Raw genomic sequence first — 21,590 nt, 5'->3', positions numbered from 1 at the left:
TTTTATAATTGTCACTAGTAAAGCGGAAGGTTTGATTAGCTATTAAACCAGGCTGAACCCACAACTTTTCCTTAAAATGATCTGCACCAAGTAATGAATTAATACGGCAGTTGTTATCAAATATTTCGTTTCTATGTATGTTGAATCAGGTTTTTTTTGTTAATTGCTCTTTCCTGTTGTTCCTTTGTTTTCCTCTTATAGTTGATGTTTCTCTCAGTTTTGGTTTGTAACCCAGATTTTTTTTTCTCTCAATCCATTTATGACTTTTGAACACCGGTATACTATACTCTATTGTCTTTATTCATACATATTATACATTTGAAGTATATAAGTAAAGCAAGAAGAATATTGTCCTGTCTATAGAAATACAAAGATCATGTGGTATGAGTGCCAATGAGACAACCGAAGTTCTCCCCGAGTCACAATGTGTAAAAAGTAAACAGTTATAGTTCAAAGTACGACCTTCAACACGAAGCCTTGTCTCACATCGACCAGCAATTTATAAAGGACCCCCCAAATCACAGGCACTTGTATCAGAATTTTTTTCCCTGTATACCTTAATATAACACTGTCTTATATTAAGGTATATATGACATTTTTATCAGAGACATGTGCCTGTGCCCCAAATGACTAGTGTAAAGTAATTCAAACAGGAAAACCAACTAACCTATATTATAAAAAAAAAAAACAGCAGAGAAACGAGAAGCACTTATGAACCACATAGAAAAAAAGACATGCATATATATACAAATTTGGAAAACCTCTTTTCAGCAGCCACTTTATATATAATGTCAATTTATAGATTATCTCCTTGTATGCTATATATTCGAGTCATAGCTTTTAAAAGTCTGAATCAGGGTGTATTAAATTTGTAACATACACTTGCGGAAAGATTACGGATTTTGATGATGTCATCCTTCTGGGATATTGGACCGAAGTTGCTACAGTCGATAACAAGCTGTATACTATCATGTTTAAATTTATTGAGACAGTGTTTTTCCAAGTCTGTGGCCCAATTATATTCATTGTATGATATTTTCTGTTCTCGAAAGGCTTTGCTTTAATAAATAGAGCTAGACAGTCTAGCAAGAAATTAACGTTATCTTCGTTGCCCAATTTACCTCATATAAGAAGGGGCTTCCTTTCCTCCGGAATAGTTATATTTAAGACTTTGTAAGAGATATGTTGCAGTGATTAGTCGTGCTTTTACGGTGCCTTTCTTTATGGCTGAGATAATATAATTTAGACTGCTCCAGAATTGGTCAATGAACCCAACGCTTGGGCATTTTTTACTTAAATGTTTTAAAGACAATGGCATATCCGATTTATAACATAATGATACATCGTTCGCGGTCTTACAACAAGTCATACATTTATTTCATTTTCTATTTTCTTTTTTTATATCATTATGCTTAACGAGATCAGACGAGTGCTCCAATAAGCGGGCAAACTGTTACATCAGTAAAAAAAATCTTACATAGTATAATTTTTCAGATGCTTTCACCAAATTGATACAATTCACCCGTTTCGATCAATTTTTCATCATTATAAAAATGGTTGTGTAAGAACGAACAGTTCAATTACAGTTCACTCTAATTTAGTCCATGGATTAGTATGTTATATTCCGTAAGACTCTTAGATGCTCTTTTACCGGCCTCTTTAACTTTTACTAAAATCTTCTACTCTAAAAACTACTGGATTAATTCGAACCAAACTTGGCAAACAAAATCATCATTGAGGTTTCTGATTGTGGGATGATTTTCCATGGCCAACCAACATGAACAATTAACATTTCTTAAAATAAAACATAAAGGTAAAATGTCATGCATGTCTTTTATCTTATAGATATAGAAATAAGCCGGCCAGATGGCCAAAATCTGCAGTCAGCTCTAAAGAGTAATTATTGACATTCCGAAAGAGAATTTTCACTTTTGTGCGTTTTTGCCATCTTGAAATTTCCAAAATATAAAAAAAAAAAAGGACAACAGTCGGATTTGTTTTAGTCAACTCTTATATAAAAGAGGGACGAAAGATACTAGAGGAACAGTTAAACTCATAAATTGAAAATAAACTGACACCTCCATGGCTAAAAATGGAAAAGACAAATAGACAAATAATATAACACAAGAAATAACATAGAAAACTGAAGACTGAGCAACACGAACCCCAACAAAAACTGAGGGTGATATCAGGTGCTCCGGTCATTGTCCTTATTGTTTTTATTTTCTTATTTTGTTTCAAATACAGTACGAAAGCTTTTATCGAATTCTTATCTAGAAAACATTGATCAATTCATTTCAAAACTATGAGAAAAGAATACAGGTATTTTACAAGAGGATAAACATAATACATAATTTCTTCTAACAACACTAATCTTTTATGTGATACAGACTGTTTATGAAATATTACTTTGTCAGTTACTACAAGTCACCCATGATTTGTATATTGGCTATTTTAAAAGCATATAGCCCAAAGGGTATTAAATTTAAAGGAGATAATATTTAGATCTGAATAGAAGGATTGTCTTTAATTTCTACATTCTTCTTAATTGTAAAGCAAGATTTTCTGGTCTTTCCATCAATAGTCATATTACATAATATGATACAAGTGATTGGCAACTCCATTTATGAACAATTACCATATCATACATATGAAAATAGCAAAACACTCAGGATATAGTTTAAAAGGTTTTAAATAAACGTTTCTTTTAGAATAAAGATATAATGAATGATGATAAACGTTCACAATTGATGTCATGATCTGATATTGAAATTTGAAAGAAGACCCAGATAAAATAAAGCCGGCTGTGTTGTTATGATTGCCATTTCTGTCTTGTAACGTTAAGGGTTCATGATAGAAAAAAAATATGATATGATTAATTTATAAACCATATGTAAAATCAAGGAATTGTATATTTAAATATACAATTCCTTGGTAAAATCAAATAAATCATACAGCTAGCTTGAATTCAAGCTGGGTGATATGGTTTCTCTTCTGATATTATGCTATAATCTAAAGATTGAGCAAAAAACAATATAATAAATTCTGTATTTTTTATATCTCAACCCTAGTGAACAACCTTATAGTGAACGTTACCCTATTTTAATAAGTGCCAGCTAGGTGTGTACAAATTACACCATTCGTTTATAGGCGGCAATACACTTTCAGTTACCGTGAAAATTAATGTAAGCATTTTTTTATATTTGTACAATTTCCCCCTGTTATAATAAAGAATTAAACCTAACTAAGACCCCGTTTACACTAGGACATTTTTAGCGATTTAAACTAGACCGGTTCACTTTGAATCGGTTTAAGGGCTAATCTGAACGCATTGAATCGATCTTCAATCGGTCTAAACTAAAACACCAAAAGAGATAGTTTAGTTTGAATCGATCTAAAGTAAACCGATCTTACATTAGATGTGAACGCAGAGATCGGTTTAAACTAGTACGATTGAAACGAAAATAACGTATGCGCATGTATAGCGGCAAAACAATCTCAGAGGTTGTTTGTTTAACCCATATTTCTCTGTTAAAAAAAGACCTTTAAAACAAACTGTAAAGATGTTGTCTTCGTCATAGCATAGATTTGCGAAATCTGTGTCTTTTTTTATTATGTTGATTTTTTTCTTTGGAAGAACCGCTGTATTTCCGGCGTCGTGTTGTGACTTCGTTGCTATTGTTATTTTTTTCAAAATTAAAAGAAAACTGCAATAACACCAGTATCAAAATTTTATTCGTGATTCAAGAGAAACAATAAGTTTATCCAATTTTTTTTCCAAGTGTGTGTATCAGTGCATGTATCAACACATGAATTTTATAAATCAGTTCTATTTATACGCATTGTTAAACAGTTTTACGGGCAAAAAGGTTAGACAGATTGCGTTTGTAATTGTAGTGTGAACGCAGTGGTTCATATTAGACCGATAGAGATCGATATGATTAAAGATAATGTGAACGCTAACTGGTTTTATTTAGATCGATTCAAATTAGATCGATAAAACAAAAATGCTAGTGTGAACAGGGTCTAAAAATTAAGCATATTGAATGGTGCAATTAATGTACTTTCTTACATCACTTTGGAATAACTTTGTTAATGGTTCTTTGCTTAACTTTTTGTTGGGAGAGGTTATTATTTTATCAATGTTAGCAAAATAAAACACAAAATCCTCCAAATTTTGCATTTAAGAATACTAGTTTTAGACAATTAAATTAATATTCAACCCTAGATGATTACATATATGTGTAATTTGTTAATATCTATTGTAAATAACTGACAAGTAAACCGGCTTTCAATGAAGGATCCTTGTATTTCCGGTGCATTTGTTTACCAACAAATTAGCTTCAAAAACAGACGAAAGCAACACCCTTTACCAGTCTACATACCCAAGAACATAAATTAAAGCACACATGACCTATAAACCATATAAAAAAATATATCAGCAATGGCACTTCCGGTGGTCTTGAATACAAAATGATGCGAATATGATAATTGGTTCCTAGTTTAATCAATATTCATGGATGTTGATTATCTGTGGTAACTGTTCCGAGCATCTTCAATACACAGTGTACTGTGTGCTAGTACTATAGGAGTTCAGGGGCTTATGTTTTAGTATGATATATTAATGTTACATCTGGGACTCTTGGACTCTTCTGAGCTCTCAGCAGATCTGAAGCTCAAAATGGAAGGCCAGAACCCAACAGGTGAGGTTTATTGGTTAAACATTTGATTTATTTTGTGTATATTATGATTCTAATTTTCAGCCTGTATGCCTTCTTTTATTATAAAATTCTTGTTATTAAAATAAAGCTTTTATATTTTCATTTATTTTTTTGCAGAATCAGAAAACCGACAGAATCTGTTGAGAGCTGTCAAGAAAGAGGTTAGTTTCTAGATGTTGTTAACTTTGTAGAAACACAAATAACATCCCTTTAATATTGATACAAAAATCAATAGGATAATTTATGTTTAATGTGTCACTGGAGATGTAATTACTGTTTTCAATTGATTAATTCTGTGACAACAATCATATTATACCCTGATTTTCAAAGATAGAATAAACATGATTAAAAAGAAAACGGAATGAAAATTACAAATATTTGTTTTGCAAAGATTTTTCCTTTGATATCAAACATATATGGAATTGATATGTTTAATCTTGGACCAATAGATTCATGTTTAGCACCAGATTTAACATGTTAATTAACAGCTGTTTTTTTTTATAATCAGCTGGCCTGTCAACTTTTCAATAACACAATTTAAAAAAAAAAATATTGGACAAAAAATTATTAGCTCACACATTAATTCAGCTGCAAGAAAATCCAAATTTTCAAAACACTTCATTCCATTCAGTGGGAATAATATACATGTATATATATATATTATTTGCCATGATTGATTGATAGCTAGATTGTAGTCCAGAAGCAAATATTTCATGCATGGAATATTATTTGCTTTATAGTTTAATTGAAAAAAAACTTTAATTTTATTGCTGTAAAGTCATTGTGTCTAGTTATTTTTGTCATATAAACTGAATTGTGATAATAAGAGATAGCATACAGTACAAAATGTAAGAATGTTAAGGGTAATGTTGTCATTTTTTGTGTTATTTTCACCATTGTTGTATTAAAGCTTGAGGTTTGGCTAGCCACACAACCAGGTTTATTCTCATCATTTATTCTTAAAATGTCCTGTACATTTGTACCAAGTCAGGACAATGGCAATTGTTATCTTATAGTTAATTTCTGTGTGTGTTGCATTGCTGTTTGTTTTTTGTTGCACTTCACTGTTTTTGTTGTATCACCTATAGATATACGTACTCTGGACATTTTAAGCTTGACACATGATGTGTAAATATATATACATATATTGAGTCTATTGTTGTAGAAAGTATGCAGATTTGTATAGTTGAAGAATGAACGCCTAACTCTAATTGTGACATGGTTCAGTTGCTGTCTTAAATATAAAGTCCTTACATCTGATTCATGTATTTGTTATAGTGCCCTGCTTACCTGAAAAATTCTCATGTTACATGTGCATGTGATATGTCCCAAACATTTTCTTCAGGAGAAGGTAATATTGGAATGCTATTTGCAATTTTGAATGATTGATTGATTGTTGGTGTTTTAACTACTTTTTAAGCACCATTTTGGGCTGTTTCTTGGCGGCAAGTTTTTAGTGGTGGAGAAAGCTGAATGTTCTGGAGTAAACCACTGACCTTTGATAGGAAACTGTCAATCATTTGATTTAAGATTGGAGTCAAATGCACCAACATGGTCAGGGTTCAAACTCACAACCTCAGTGTTGACTGGCTGACAACTTGACCACCAAGGCCCATTTTGTACAGAGTTTTCCACTAAGTCTTGAAAAAATGTTGCCTGCTTTTTGGTCGGGTTGTTGTCTCTTTATCATATTCCTATTTCCATTTTCAATATTTATTGTTAAGAAAAACAAGTAAGTCCTTCTAACATGTATGAGGGGTAAAATTCATGCTTTATTTTTTTCATATTTTTGTATTTTATATGTTATCTGCTTTCTGGTTGGGTTTCTGTCTCTTTGACATATTCTATATTTCCATTCACATTTTTATTTCAAGTTATACCCTCTAACCATTTTGCTATCATTTGTTATTTGATTCAAAGATAATCTACATATATTTCACCTGCAGAAATACCAGAGTCAATTTTAGAATTGCTAGAATTTGATGATAAATAAAAAGCAGAGGCTGAATTAATGACGTGGAAATGTCAACTGTTTATTAAAAGATCAACTGATATTTTTAATATAGATTGAATGATTTCTTTAAGCTCACCTGGCTTGAATGGCCATGTAAACATGCGCAATCACTTTGTGTCCATTTTCTGTCTGTGTGTTGAAAACTTTTTAAAAAAATCTGCTCAATGGGAATGATGGGTTGATACCAAAGTTTGTTTGCTTCATCTGTAGAATGTCAACTATAAAGTTTGTGATTTTGTCCATGTTGGCTGCCATGTCTAAGAATAGAACATAGGGGACAAACTAAACATGCTTCATATTTGGCTAATGTATAAAACTAAGATTTAGAGAAGAAATTAAACAGGTGACAAGCACAACAATTTTTATTAACCCTGAATAATTTGAAAATATCTGTCACGCTATATTGGAGTTATTGACCCCAACATTTTATTTATTTTAACTTTGTTTGCATTTTCTTGCTGTTGTTTCAAAAACAATGTAACCATAGAGTGGCTATTTTATAAGTGATCTAAAAAAAATCACCACAATAGGATGCATTCACTGGGAGATTATTCTAACTAGTTATAGCCCTGGAATAACGACTTTATAGTTTTTCTGATCCTTCATGTTCATTCTTTATCCTTCATCATGTTCATGTTCCAGTCTTTCAATATTTAAGGGCCTCAGATGGCCGAGTGGTCTAAGTAGTTCATTTACACTGTGCACTATGAGACTAACTCTACCCTACTGGTTGCAAGATGTATTTGACTCTGATCTTGACTTTAATAACAGTTTCCTACAGAACTGCAACAGTTTTCTCTCCATGTTTTTGGTTTGCTCCATAAATTAAAATGGCGGCAATGAAATAGCTATGGGTGCTGAGAGAGATGTTGAAGACAAACTATCATTCAGTCAATCATATTCCATACATTTCAATCCCATTTACTAAATTGACTGTTAATTACTATTCTCATGAACCATTTGTTGCATGTAAATGATCAATTAATTTCCAATCGACTATTGAACCAGTCTTGTTATTTTAGGGAAAACCAATTTATTTAGAACCTGAAATGGATTATTTAAAAAGAATTAAAAAATTCCAACCAATAAAAGAGAAATCTTGCTTTGTTGCACTTCCTCTTTGAAATTCAGAAGACAATTATTTAGTACAATATAGCATTTTGTCAATTAAATATGTCATATTGAAAAAAAAAATTATCTGGATAGTAACAATTTAGCCCCCAAAAAAAGACTTTGATGAAGGAAAAATTATTTAAATGTAATATATATTCAGGGTTTGATCTCTTAGAAAGTTTTGTAGACTTGTTGTTAATATTTTCTATTGAAATGATTTTTTTTAACTTTTATTTTGTTAATCTCTCTCTGACTTATGAGTTTTGATTTCCCCTTTGGTAAATATATTGTTTTCAGCCTCTTTTGTATATACCGGTACATGTTTCATAAATTTGTCATTTGTATTTTTCAACTTGTCAAAAAATCAGGTCAATATTTAATTTCTATTTGGAGGAAATTGATTTGGAAATCAAACATTCACATCAATTATTGTCATATGTTTTATAATTGTAAACATTATGTCAGAACAAAAACGCTTAATTTCATTACCATGACATGCTTATGAAAAGTGCCATTCTAATGTTTGTTTTAGAAAATGACCCAAAAATCAATACACAAACGTGTAAATCAATGGTTATAGCAGTTTCCTATACGCCCACGTATATATGTCATAATCAAATTCCTCAGTAACAAATTCTGAAGTCAGAAGATTAAAAAAATACATTTGTCTATCACAATGATAGGTCAGTTCCTGTCCATTAGGGACCCGTAATCTATTTGTCGGTTAAATCGTAATTGTGGTTGGAAATTTATAAGGTTGTGTTGTCTTTCAATAAATGATTGCGGTGAAAATTTTATGTGGTTGTTTCAGGTTACTTGATAAAATCCAATAATAAAATATTATTGGAAACAAATAGACTTGCTTTTACGAGAAAGTGTCTTATCTTGTTTAGAAAATAAGTTGACTTAAAAGTTTTAGTTGGCTGTATTGATTTATTAATGTAGAGAAGATAAAATGTAATAAAAAAAGAAATTTGAGTGGTTACTTAATTTTTCTAAATATTAAAATAAGAAGATGTTGTATGAATGCTAATAAGACAACTCTCCACCAGATATCATATGATGTAGAAGTTAACAATTATTGGTCATCTTGCAATCTTCAACAAGCTTTTTAGCATCAGTATAGTTTCCAGTAAAACACCTGACAATTCAGTACAAAACCAGTTTGTATATTTTATTTCCACAATGAAGACCTTTTCATCTCTTAATCTCTGATGATTGTTTGATTGTTGGATGCTGAATGTGGAGTTATTACAAAGCTGAAATTAAATCATACCTAGCATGCATGATATACGAAAGATCTTCTTTTGAAATCAAGTCAGTTACTGTTTTTCTTATTATGCTCCAACCGTTTTGCGAAAGGGTCATTAAGTGTTAGCCTTGTCTGTCCTGTCTGTCTGTACGTCGTCACAATTGGTGTTCTTTCTATAAATTTATATTGTCTCAATCAAATATAATGAAACTTATCCACAATGCTTTTAACCAAAAAAACACAGATCAAGTTCTAAATTGGGTTGCCTCATTTTTACAGTTCATTTGCCCCTTTGTAAACATAGAAATTGCTGAATTTTAGTTTGAATGTCCTTTTGACTTCTTTTGTTAGTCAGATGTTAAACACCCCTTAGTAATAGTTACCCTCCATTTTACTTCTGATTGGGCAAGAATTTACTTTGCCTCTAGAGAAAATCTTTGATTCTAATGAGACAAAATTGAAATAAACCCCTTACAAATAATTCTCACTTTAAAGTTACCTATAGTCAATGTCCTTCTTATTTGGTATCTGGTGAAATATCTTATTATAATTGGCCGTTTCAGAATCTAAAGCATCATGGGTAATTTCATTGTTCGTACCCCAAAATAAAAATAATTTCACGTCATTGGTTAAATTTCCATTGTTTATGACATTTTTAACCAATCAGGACGTTTTGGTGTGCACTTTTGAAAATATTTCCCAGGATGCATTAAATTCTGAAACGGCGAATTGGTAATCACACAACATCTCCTTCATTCCTTATTCATATTATGTATTTAATAGTATGATGTAACGATAATTATTAACATGTAGACAGTCTTCACACAATTTGTGCTTAGTAAAATTTATTTTGGCTTTACTCTTTATTAGTACATATATTTTAGAGTAACTATTAGCATATCTATGATCAATCTTAATGCTGAATTTATATATTTTTGAAATTTTCAGGTTAAGCAGATAATGGAAGAAGCAGTAACGCGGAAGTTTGTCCATGAGGAAAGCAGTAGCATTATATCACTTTCTGGTCAGTATATCAGGTTTTGTCACATTTATTGATTCTTGTTTGCTTTACATGCAATGGTCAAATTTCTTGCAAATCAAGAATGATGCCTTCTCAGAGATATTAAAAAAATCGTTTATATTTTTACATTAATTTCTCCGATTTTTATACCCCATTTAGGCCTAAATTAATATAGTGTTTGTTTCCCAAATCTCGACCCTTCCAACCCAGTGTGGGTAGGTAGGTATAGAAATAATTTTATTTTTTCCAATAAGCTGGAACAATATTGGTAGATCTAGATAGCCTGAAAATTGGAAAAGAATAAAATAATATTTAAATTAGTTTTGACAATAAAATTTTATGAGTAGGACGTACTGTTTTCGCAGGGTCGATCAGGGTTGAAGAAACAAAAAATATTTTAGTTTATCGCACCACTGGTAACCTTGTGATTGGTTGAGTGCCGTCGCATGGTGACCCCCAATGAGACCATAGGGGGTTAGTAAATTTCATAAGGGGTTCATGGCCGTTAATGGTGACCTCATCTATTAATGTTGTTGTCTTTCATGGTTTATTTTTCAACAAAATGCGACAGAAAAAGTTCAGTGTGCGATACATTTGTTATACAGTTAAGTACTGACCCCCTACGAACCATAGAGGGTGAATAAAATCCATAGGGGTTATTCATGATGAAAATCCAGCTATTAATTTGGTGAAGTATGGAGGGGTGGCTGTTAGAGTTTGCTATATAAAAACTTATGAACCATTTATTCAGTGCCTTTAAAATTTTTGTATGTAATGTTTCTACATGTAATGACAAAATAAAGGTCAAGTCTAATATTCACTTAGAATATTCACTTGTAACAATCAGCATGTTCAGTGAGAAATAGCTTTCAACAAATGCATTTTCAAATGTTATTTAGAAGATGTGGGATAAATGCCAATCAGACAACTCTCCACTAGAGACCAAATAACAAAGAAGTAAACAACTTAATGTCACTGTATGACCTTCAAAAATGAGCAAAACCCACACTGTATAGTCAGCTATAAAAGGCCAGGAAATGACAAATGTAAAGCAATTCAAAACTAATGGCCTGATTAATCTACAAAACAATGAACAAAAAACAGATATGATATACAGCAGCAAACAGCAACCACTGATAAATAGGCTCTTGGAGTTGATTTCACAAAAAAAATTACGACTATAAGATGGTCAAGTATACTGAATTGTTCATTACTTACGATCAAAATTAGTTTTTTGGTGAAATCGACTCCTGATAGCTTGGGACAGGCACATACAAAATGTGATAGGGTTAAAAACATTTTTGGGTACCCAAACCTCCCCTTAATCTGGGACTGGTTTAACAGCACAGCCTGACAGCGCCTATTAAAATAACAAAAACCTAGTTTTCTGTCAGTTTGGCAGCATTTTATTTTTTTACATTAAATTTATTTTCTATATTCATTAATTTTTTGTCTTTCTTAAACATTTTTCCTAATAAAATTTAGAATGGAAATGAGGAATATGTCCCCTTATATATACTTTTGACGACTGCAGTGCATGATTTGATATTTCATTGCCATAAATGTTCCTTCTAATGTAAACTACACATAATTCAGTTTATCTTATAGCAGTGACAACTTTTTGTTCTCATAAGAGAGCATCATTGCACTTTTAAAAACTCATAAATGAATTATAGTTTTATTTATTCATGTAATAAGCTATTTATGAATTGTAAAGCTTTTGTAGTAGGGTCTATATATATATATTTGCATGTTTTCTAATTAGATAGCATGACAAAATACCATAACGGATTTGATACACAAGAAAAGCATTGATTTGCCTACTTGTGCATTACTTCTTCTACTGAATAATTTGTTTTGGATGAATAGCTTTGTTGTTCCATTTTAAGATTTGTGTGGGAGGAACAAGGATATATTATTCCAAGGAAAAGATATGTTTATTTTGTCTTCCTTTATACTCATACATACTTTAAAGTACCCAGCACAAAATAATATATCGCCAAGAAAATTAGTGGACAATAATGTACATGATTATATTCGTAAAACATGCAACATTTATAGAGGGGGGACCTGTCGAGGTTTACAGACTAGAGAATAATAGGCAAATACTGCAGAAAAAACATAAATGGGCAAAAAAAATAAAAAATAGAGAATGACAGGCAAAAAACTGCAGTAATATGGGCAACAAAAATAAAAATAAAAAGATATGCCCAAAAATTAAGATTAAAAAGATATGCTCAAAAATAAAGAATAGAGAAAAAAATAATAGATAAACTGCTTGGATATAAAGAATAAAAAAAAGGTGAAATTTAAAAGAATAGAGAAAAATGGCCTAAAATAAGAAAACTTGACACATGATGTAAATATAGATAAGAAGATGTGGCATGAGTTCCAATGAGACAGCTCGTCATGCAAAGTCACAAATGAAAAAAAGTAAAGTAAACTATTATAGGTCAAAGTACTTCCTTCATGGTTCATATCACAACAGCAAGCTATAAAAGGCCCAAAATGACTAGTGTAAAACAATGCAAACAGGAAAACCTATTGTTCGGCTCTCCCTTGACACCATCTGCGAGTATGGTCTTGAGGAAACGATGATAGTCCGTCGGAAGGGGACGATAAATGGCTGACCCGTGTTAAGAGACAGCCATATCTCTTGCACGTTAAAGACACCCTTGTAGATTTGGAAAAAGAGTAGGCTAAGGCAGCACTCGCACCCTCAAAGTGGAAAGGGATTAATATAAGTTGCAAAACTTGTTTCCCAATCCACTTTAAATAAATATGTTTAAACTAAACTAAACCTATTGTCTAATCTATATAAAGACTTGAAACAGTCTTAGGAACGGCCACTTTTTCTGAAAATATTTCCAAAATGAACTATTATCCTGATTTGTTTAAACAAACAAACTTACTTACTTTAGTATTCAATCATTTTATGACGTCTGGAGTTTATTTAGAATCTTGAGGGACATGTACCAGAAATTATTGAATGTTTTCGTAGATTATTGTGTACTCTATTAGAAACCCAATCAGATTTCTGTCAGAAACATACATCATTCAAACCACCCACAATCCCCTTCTTGACACCACATTTCCAACTTCAAGATTTGGTTATGACATATTTCAAGTCTTTTGTTGATGCAAGATTTTCCCTTTATTTATATTGTCAACAAACTTGTAATTTAACAATGATTGGTATTTTCCAGACATTTCAATTTCTTTATTTACAAATTTAGAGAAAATATTATCTTGTGATCCAAATGCCACTTCAAATTGTAACATGCATGAAGTTAGTTTTCTGGAATTTTACTTTATAAAATGTTCATACTTTCCTGATTGCCATACATTTGTATACTTTTTTTTATTGATTTACATTTTTTCAAGTAAGAATAATAATTGAATTATGGAATATGTGATCTTTGATCATTGGATAAAGTATTTTTAAAATACATAATGGTTAACATGGTTAAAGTAAACTATGATTGATATAAGAACAAATCTACATGTGTATATGTTTTATTGCCAACCTTTTTGTAGTAAAAGTTAGTCAATCAAGTTGGTGTAAATGTACAAATCAAAAAAGTTTGGCCCAAAACAGGATTATTCATTCCTCAGAAAATAATTACCATAGTCTGTATAAATTGCTTTATAAATGCCTAGTTTTAATAAAAATAAATCTGGAGTAAATTTTCTTGTATTTTGGATAATAAACCATATGCTTTCCAAACATTGTGGTTGTGTCAAATGACTCAAACTGTCTGTGTGAGACACTAATGGGTAGTCAATATAAAAAAGAAGATGTGGTATGATTGCCAATGAGACAACTGTCCACAAGAGACCAAAATGACACAGACATTAACAACTATAGGTCACTGTACAGCCTTCAACAATGATCAAGGTTGTTAAATACCCATAGCAGTTGATGTGTATTCTTTGGGGATACAAAACAAGTTTGTAAGGGGATATTTTTGGATATTCTTACCAAAGGTCATTGCATTTTGGTTCTCTGTAAGCACTCTGGCTTCTAATGGGCCAATAAAAATGAACTACAACAAATAGCACAATTGTGCTGAAGTAACATTAAACACTTACCTATCAATTAATGAATCAATCTTATTTTGTTAAAGATAAAAAAAAACTAGCCCCCTCTTTTACTTATTTTCTGGATACCTGTGTGACCTTTGTTTCTGAGAAAGGATAATCTGGAGAAGGCTTTGATCAATTATCATTAAGTTTCTCTTTGATGTTATAATGTCCTTCAGAACATTCAATCACTACACTTACATCATTTTAAGGATTAATAAGATGACTTCCTTGTCTAATTGAATAATTCTCCTTGAAATACAAAACCCCTGAAAAGGTAGTCTTCAAAAATTAGATATCTTTAATGTCTTTATATCCTTACATTTCATAGAATATAATTCTGATTGCTCTCAGCAGATGTCAAGGCGATAACATATTCATATTATTGGCAGAATATATAAATTGATTTTATATCGCACTAACGTCATTGTGACAATAATGATGTATTGTGCAATGTGGTGCTGGAAGCGTTTAAGTGATTACATCTGTGGCTTTCTCCGTTTCACTAGGGTATCCATTCATATCTGGAATTAGTATTGATCCGATAAATAAATAGGAAATGCAGAATTGTATTTTGGTTACATAGAGTTATAAATCATGAAATACTGTTATATATATCCATTCAGTTTTACATGTAGTCTACAATTGAAAAAAAAGTACCAAGGGGGTTTATTGAAATAATAACTGAAAATATTCCTTTTATTATTTTATAAATTTATATGGGAAATAGTTTTAATGCAGCAGCAAACAGTAGCAGCTGCTCATATACAAGCAAAATCTTTTTTCCAGTAGGTTGCAGAGTTATAATGTTATCATATTTGTTTTCGTTAATGTTTTGTACATAAATCAGATCATTAAGTTTTCTTGTTTGAGTCCATTTATTATTTCTAGGTCTTTTATTGCTCCATAACTATCTGGTTAAGGTTTAGCTCATGGTTGAAGGCTGTACATTAACCTATTTTTACCCACTACTTCATCATTAGGTCTCGGGTGAAGAGTTGTCTTATATTGGCAATCATCCACATCTTCTCATTTCTATATGGTTTAACATTATGTGCAACATGGGAACTTAACATTTAAATGGTTTACATTTCAAAGCTTTTTTGGTACATGTAATGAAAACAACTTCACCCTTTTTTCATGCAACTGGTCAGTCAAATTCATTTTTTCTCCTCAAAATCTATGTAATAATTGTTTTATAATTATTGACACGAAAATCACTCAAGTAGATCGAATCTATCAATTTTTTCTAATTATCCTATTTTGATTTCAGAGCAATTTAAAAAGAAGGTTAAAACTGTATTTAGATCACAAGTCAATTAACTATGAACTTTATTGTCTTCCAAGATATCAATGCAAATCAGATCATGTGGAGCAGGATCTGCTTACCCTTCTGGAGCACCTGAGATCACCCCTAGTTTTTGGTGGGGTTCGTGTTGTTTATTCTTTAGTTTTCTATGTTGTGTCATGTGTACTATTGTTTTTCTGTTTGTTTTTTTCATTTTTAGCCATGGCGTTGTCAGTTTGTTTTAGATTTACGAGTTTGACTGTCCCTTTGGTGTCTTTCGTCCTTCTTTTAAACTTGATCTGCTTTAGGATGTACCTGGATAACAATCAAATTTCAAATTGATTTTCCCATAATTCCCTTTACTTATTTGGAGACTTTGACATAACATACCATTAGTCATTGTCACTTGAGAAATCATAAAACAGTCTAACAACAGAAAACTCTTAAATGTTTAAGGTCCATGACATATACAATTTTCCTTAATCAAGAAATTATTCTTTGGGAAATGGTTAATAAATTTACCCAGAAACTAATATCTATTGTCTCGTGAGACTGATTCCTGGTTGCGTCAAACCAAGATTATTGTCATATAAATCTTCTTAGTCGATTTTTATGTAATTTTGATTGTATTGCCGACAAGGCTTTGAGAGCAATGCTTCTGCTTTTGGTTTTTACGTATGTTAGGTATTGGGTTTTTAGACCTAATTTGTAATATATCTTTATGGATATGTATGTATTTGTCGTGGGTGTTTCTGAATAATAGATGATAACTTATACTTTTACAGTACAGAAATAACTTGTATAGATCATCATCATGCACTCTAAAAGATCAGCTGCTATTTTAGAACCTTTCATTATAACAGTACTTAAAGGTCATTTATTATTACCTAGGCAACTCCTTAGAGAACATTTTTTGTGCAAGAAAGGTTTCATTTCTGAATTAGTTGTCAAAATTATCATGTTTAAACAGTTTTATGCCAATGCTGCAGGCAAGTGGGGCATTAAGTTTTACACTTATCTGCCTGTATGTCTGACATCCATTCTTATGTAGTCCAAAAATTGGTTTATCAGCTCTCCAACCTTTAAGTTATGCCCTTTAAATTTGCTGAATTTTTCGTTTTCATTCTCAACTGAAGTTTGCTTCAAACTTATACACAAAAATAGTGGTTATTAACACAAAACACAAATCAAGTGTTAATTTTAGTGGCGTCACTTTTTATCATTCTTGAGTTTTGTCCCTTTATAATGTAATAGCAAGCAGGGGAATCATATGTGGTCTATGGATACATTCTCCATTTATTCAATTTAAATTCTTATGATCCTGTTAAGAATAAGAGTTATGGTAATCTGATCACTACAGTGACTTTTCACTGCAGTTAAGGAAGGATGCTCTCAATCCAGTTTTTATGGTCAATCAATTCATTGAAAAGGTGATTTGGTATGATTGTGAAAACTACCAACCAAAACAAGTTGATGAAAAAGGTGTAAATGTATATTGATGCATTCTGCTCTTCGGTTGGGTCACAATGTTGTCTCTTTGACACATTCCCCATTTCTGTTCTCAATTTTATAAATTAGAGAAAGATATATTAAACCTCATTCATCTCTGAGCTATTTCAATCAGAAGTTGTAATAGTGTTAATTTTTCTTTACCACATACATGACATAACTTCATGCCAATTATTTAATCCTACTCTTATCTCTTTCAGGTGCTGTAGAAGCCTGTCTGCTCCATGGACTTAGAAAGCGTGCTTTGGGTCTGTTTAAATTGAGTACTACAACAGCACTGCTCCAGAAACTCTCAAAAAGTTGTGAACCTGCTGCACACGTTCTTAAAGCATCAGAAAATATAGAATCTGCAATAGAACAGAACAAGTAAGATATTTTAATATACATGTACATCTGAGTGAGTGTCTGCAGATATAGAGGGGGAGGGTTACACTGGATTTGTTCAGATATGAAGCCCTCTATTCAGAAACTTTTTCATTTACATACTGAACCCATAGAAGGATGGAACTTGGAAGAAGCTTCTTTTAATAAAGAAAATATGAGTCTGTTTGTTCCTGGAATATACTGCAGCTTGGATAAGATGTATACAACCAATCAGTCTTAAGTACAGGATTTCATTAGAGATCTTTCAATATTCTGTAGCGGAACTTTCTAAATTTGACAACAGAAACCAGATCAACTTGAAATTCAGCTCACCATTGACTCCATTTGTGAGTATGGTCTTGAGAAACAGTGAAAGTCCGTCAGAGGGGGACGAATAATGGCTCACTTGTGTTAAGAGAGAGCCACATCTCTTGCATTTAAAGACACCCTTGTAGATTTCAAAAAAGAGCAGGCTAATGCTGCTACAAGGCAGGAACTGCACCTGCAAAGTGGATAGGGATTAATATAAGTTGATATAACTTGTTTCCCAAGCCACTATATATAAATTTTAAAACTAAACTAACTTGAAATTATTTTTTTCTTGTGAAAGCTTAAACTGATAAAACCAAAGACTGTGCTGTGTTCCATTTCTTGCTGCAAATTTTGTAGATTGAGGAAATGTTTTATTTTCTTAGATATTTTATTTCATGATATTGTTTAAGTCCATGCCAGATAAATATTGTATTTCATTGAACATTTGAATTTATGTTTTACATTTACCAATGATGTCCAGGAAATTGGTATCCAAGGAATAATGATGATTAGAGAAAGGAGAGGATTTTGTTAACTTGCATCAGGGGAAATAGTTGTTTACATATAGTGAAATAAAGCAAAGTAATTAAAAACGGAGGGTCAGAAGAACTACCCTAAGAATTTCAGGAGCAGATTCAGGTGGGGGCGTGATTGGGGTGCCCCTCCTAAAATTTGCAAAGCATAGGTTGTCCTCAGCTTTATAAAGAATATAACGATAATTTTGAATAAAAACATTTAAGTTTTCTCCCCCTAACCTAAAATCCTGGATCCACCCGTGAAATGACAAAGTGTTGAATATATATATCCAATATCTGGGTCTTTTGGAAATTCCATGATTAAGCAAATCTTTTGAATCTAGTAAATGTAGTGACGCACTGACATATATTGGAAATATCCCACATCTCTTTTATTCACATAGAACATGGAATGAATATGGTGTTAGCTGGTGTGATGTATTAATTAAAGCTCATTGAGAAGGTGTCTTCCCAGTTATGGCACTTGTCTATACCATGTTTGATTGAACCTCACAGCAGAAATAGAACTCAATCACAATTCTATTGATTGAAAGGAAGGGTAATTAAGAGGACAGTATGTAGAACCCTGTTCCTGATATGTCGATTAATTCATATTAATTACACAGGTGAAATGTATTATGGGAGATTAATCAATTTTTACCCAATATTCATAGGAAATATAATGAAACAGGATTTTAAACTTCCATCCGGCGTGGGTGATTGAGGTATACAGAAAAACGGAAATTGAAATTTTGCAATTTCAAATTATACAAACCTGTTTACCTTTTACAATTTTCTTGTCCCTCACGACTCTATAGATGAAATGAAAAGTAGAGGATTCTTTTCTCAATGTTTCTTTTTTATGACCATCATAACGATGAAATTGGTGAATTTTCAGATCCCAACAAATTATAAAAAGGTTGCTATGCTTTTAACTTTTTTTTAAACTATGGATTATCCCATCAATTTTTTTTAAAGTATGATGCAGATTTCCATTAATGCATGTCACATAAAACATGTTTCTTGATAAACCTTCATCAGGTAACTCTTGAGGTCAAAAGCTTGCAAAGACAAAAACATGAAAGCTAAGAGAGTGTAAGAACCAAAATGGCTGTATCATGAATATCATTTAATCAAGATAGCAAATACTGTCTGAGGTCAATATTCCTGAGGGAGTTGCAACCTTGATTAATTGTTCCTTTTCTGACCTGGTATAATGTTGTATAGAAATCTACTTCCGTGTTACAAGACTATCTTGACCTAAATGGTATTTATTATACTATCGAATTAATCAAGTGCTGGTATGTAGTGATATGGTCAAATGTTTTTGTCGGCTACTTGACGGTACATTGATTTATCTGTCTGCACATGTATGGAAACTGTAAGATTCCTTTTAAAGCAGTGGATTGATGTCAGTTACCTTTCAAAGATGCTTACAATGTGGTATAATCTTTTGATCTAAATGAATAGGGTTTCCCATAGCAAATAAATGACTTTGCTATTTAAGGTGGGAAGAATGCAGTACAGGGAGATAACTCTGAAAAAATCAGCTGAACGTTTTAAACATGTTCAATTGTTAAGAAAATATAAAGCTTCTCAATGATAAAAATTAGTGTTTTCCAAACTGCTATATATCCTAGGAAAATTTCCCAATAAAGTGTGTGGTTTAAGTTTTCTGAATTTTTTATAATTTTGTCAAATGGTCACATTTAATATTTTGTTCGATTTTTTTTGAAAATTAAACAAGCCAGGCACCTTAAACAAAGTAAGTTTTTGGTCCTGTTTCTGCATCCGTGAGTCTACTCAAGAATGTTCGCTAGTCATGTTTTGGATTTTTGTCAGATTTTCAGAATACTCTGGTTTTATCCATTTGAATGCCTTAAAAAATTTGCCTATTTACTTTTTATTTATCTTTTATATAGTATAATTATAAGCCATCTGTAAAAGTCTTTGTTATTCTTTTAACGGTTTTTGAGAACTTAAACGTGTCATTAATAAAGCTAAGCAAATACAAGAGATTTTCTCGCCAAAATTTCAATGACTGATATCTCAAAAACATAGTGAGTTGCAAACTTCCTTAAACCCCTTACTGGGATATTTAAATTTTCAGCCAATCTGTGGTTTAATAGCTTATATTGGAATCTGAATCTCTCATTTTGATTTTATTGAAATTATAAATAGTATTTACATAGCAGAACACAGACTTTTTCATGAATTTAAACAAAAATGATGAAGTGTTGAATGAATCTTGAGCTTTGATCTCAAATGTTTTTGTTAGATTGATATAATGATGGATCAGTAACCTTGGATCTTATTAATACAAATGCTCATTATATAGAACAGCCCATAAAATGATAAAAGTTTGTCTATAGTTTGTGGGCTTTTTTTATAATTTAATTTTTTCCTCATGAATTTACAAGTATCAACATATTATTTATCTTGTGGCACAATAAGCAAGCAAATGAAATAAATAAGCATAATAAGCATTCTATGAACTAACACTTAGAAATCTATGGACTAAGTATACTAATAACATTTTCATTAATATAGTAATAGTTGCGCAAGAAATATATGAGCATACATGTACATATGGTATGGTATAACAGTATACAAATAATTTCAAATGCTAATATGCATACATGCTTAAATTTAATTAATGACCTTAGCCCAGGGGTTCCAAAACAAGTTGTGTTCTTCCACACTTAAGTATTTTGAAGAAATATGTTTCTCTAAAATCAAGTTTTCTTTTATGTAATTTTGATCCAAAAAACCTTTTATATTAGGTTTTATATCTTGCATCTTACATCTGTAAATAAAGTACTTCGTCAGTAAGATAACTTTATTTTAAATAAAATTCAGTTTATAATATTCATAGAGGCCAAAAATGACAATTTTCAAATTCAAGTGGAATTTCGATAAGAACCTGATTGAAAATCCATGAATTTAGATTGTGCCAAATGTCAGGTACAATATGACAACCCCAAAGTAAATGTTCTATAGTTTCAGGCTCTTCCTTGCAAAATGTACACTGAGTACAATTGACAAGCTTCATTTTAAAACGTAAAGCATTTGTCCCTAAAATATAATGAATAATCCTATATTGAAACCAACATAACCTAGTGTTTTTTGAAACCTTGGTAACACACAAGTGTATTTTTTTCCAATTTTCTACAACTTTGTTAAGAATACCTTCCCATTTTTTCTACTACAAAATCTGTAGATAACATTCCTTGATTTAAAATAGTATACATGTCCTTTGAGCCCTTTTCTGACTTGAAGAAAATATTAATGTTAAAAAGTATAATAGCCTGATGTTTTTTTTCTTTCAGTTTTGATTCCAATGTCTTGTAGCCACTATTAGTGCTAATATAAGTCCATAAAACTGTAGAAACATGTGTT

At 31.4% G+C, this 21,590-nt stretch overlaps 1 protein-coding gene across 5 annotated transcripts in view; it reads left to right on the top strand.

The window, feature by feature from the left end:
- The first annotated feature begins 4,326 nt into the window (after positions 1-4,326).
- Positions 4,327-21,590, top strand: part of LOC134681004 (small G protein signaling modulator 1-like) — a 63,234-nt gene continuing 45,970 nt past the window's right edge. For all 5 annotated transcript variants that reach the window (XM_063540343.1, XM_063540342.1, XM_063540341.1 and 2 more), the window contains exons 1-4: positions 4,327-4,703; positions 4,839-4,882; positions 10,049-10,124; positions 17,202-17,367. In XM_063540343.1, coding sequence (XP_063396413.1) covers positions 4,625-4,703; positions 4,839-4,882; positions 10,049-10,124; positions 17,202-17,367 — 365 coding nt within the window. In that variant the 5' untranslated portion in view covers positions 4,327-4,624. The remainder of the gene's footprint in view (positions 4,704-4,838; positions 4,883-10,048; positions 10,125-17,201; positions 17,368-21,590) is intronic.

This window comes from Mytilus trossulus, chromosome 8 (genome assembly GCF_036588685.1).
Source record: "Mytilus trossulus isolate FHL-02 chromosome 8, PNRI_Mtr1.1.1.hap1, whole genome shotgun sequence".
Taxonomy (NCBI): Eukaryota; Metazoa; Mollusca; class Bivalvia; order Mytilida; family Mytilidae; genus Mytilus; species Mytilus trossulus.
Note: the sequence above shows the minus strand (reverse complement) of the source record. Positions and strands in the feature narration are given on the sequence as shown.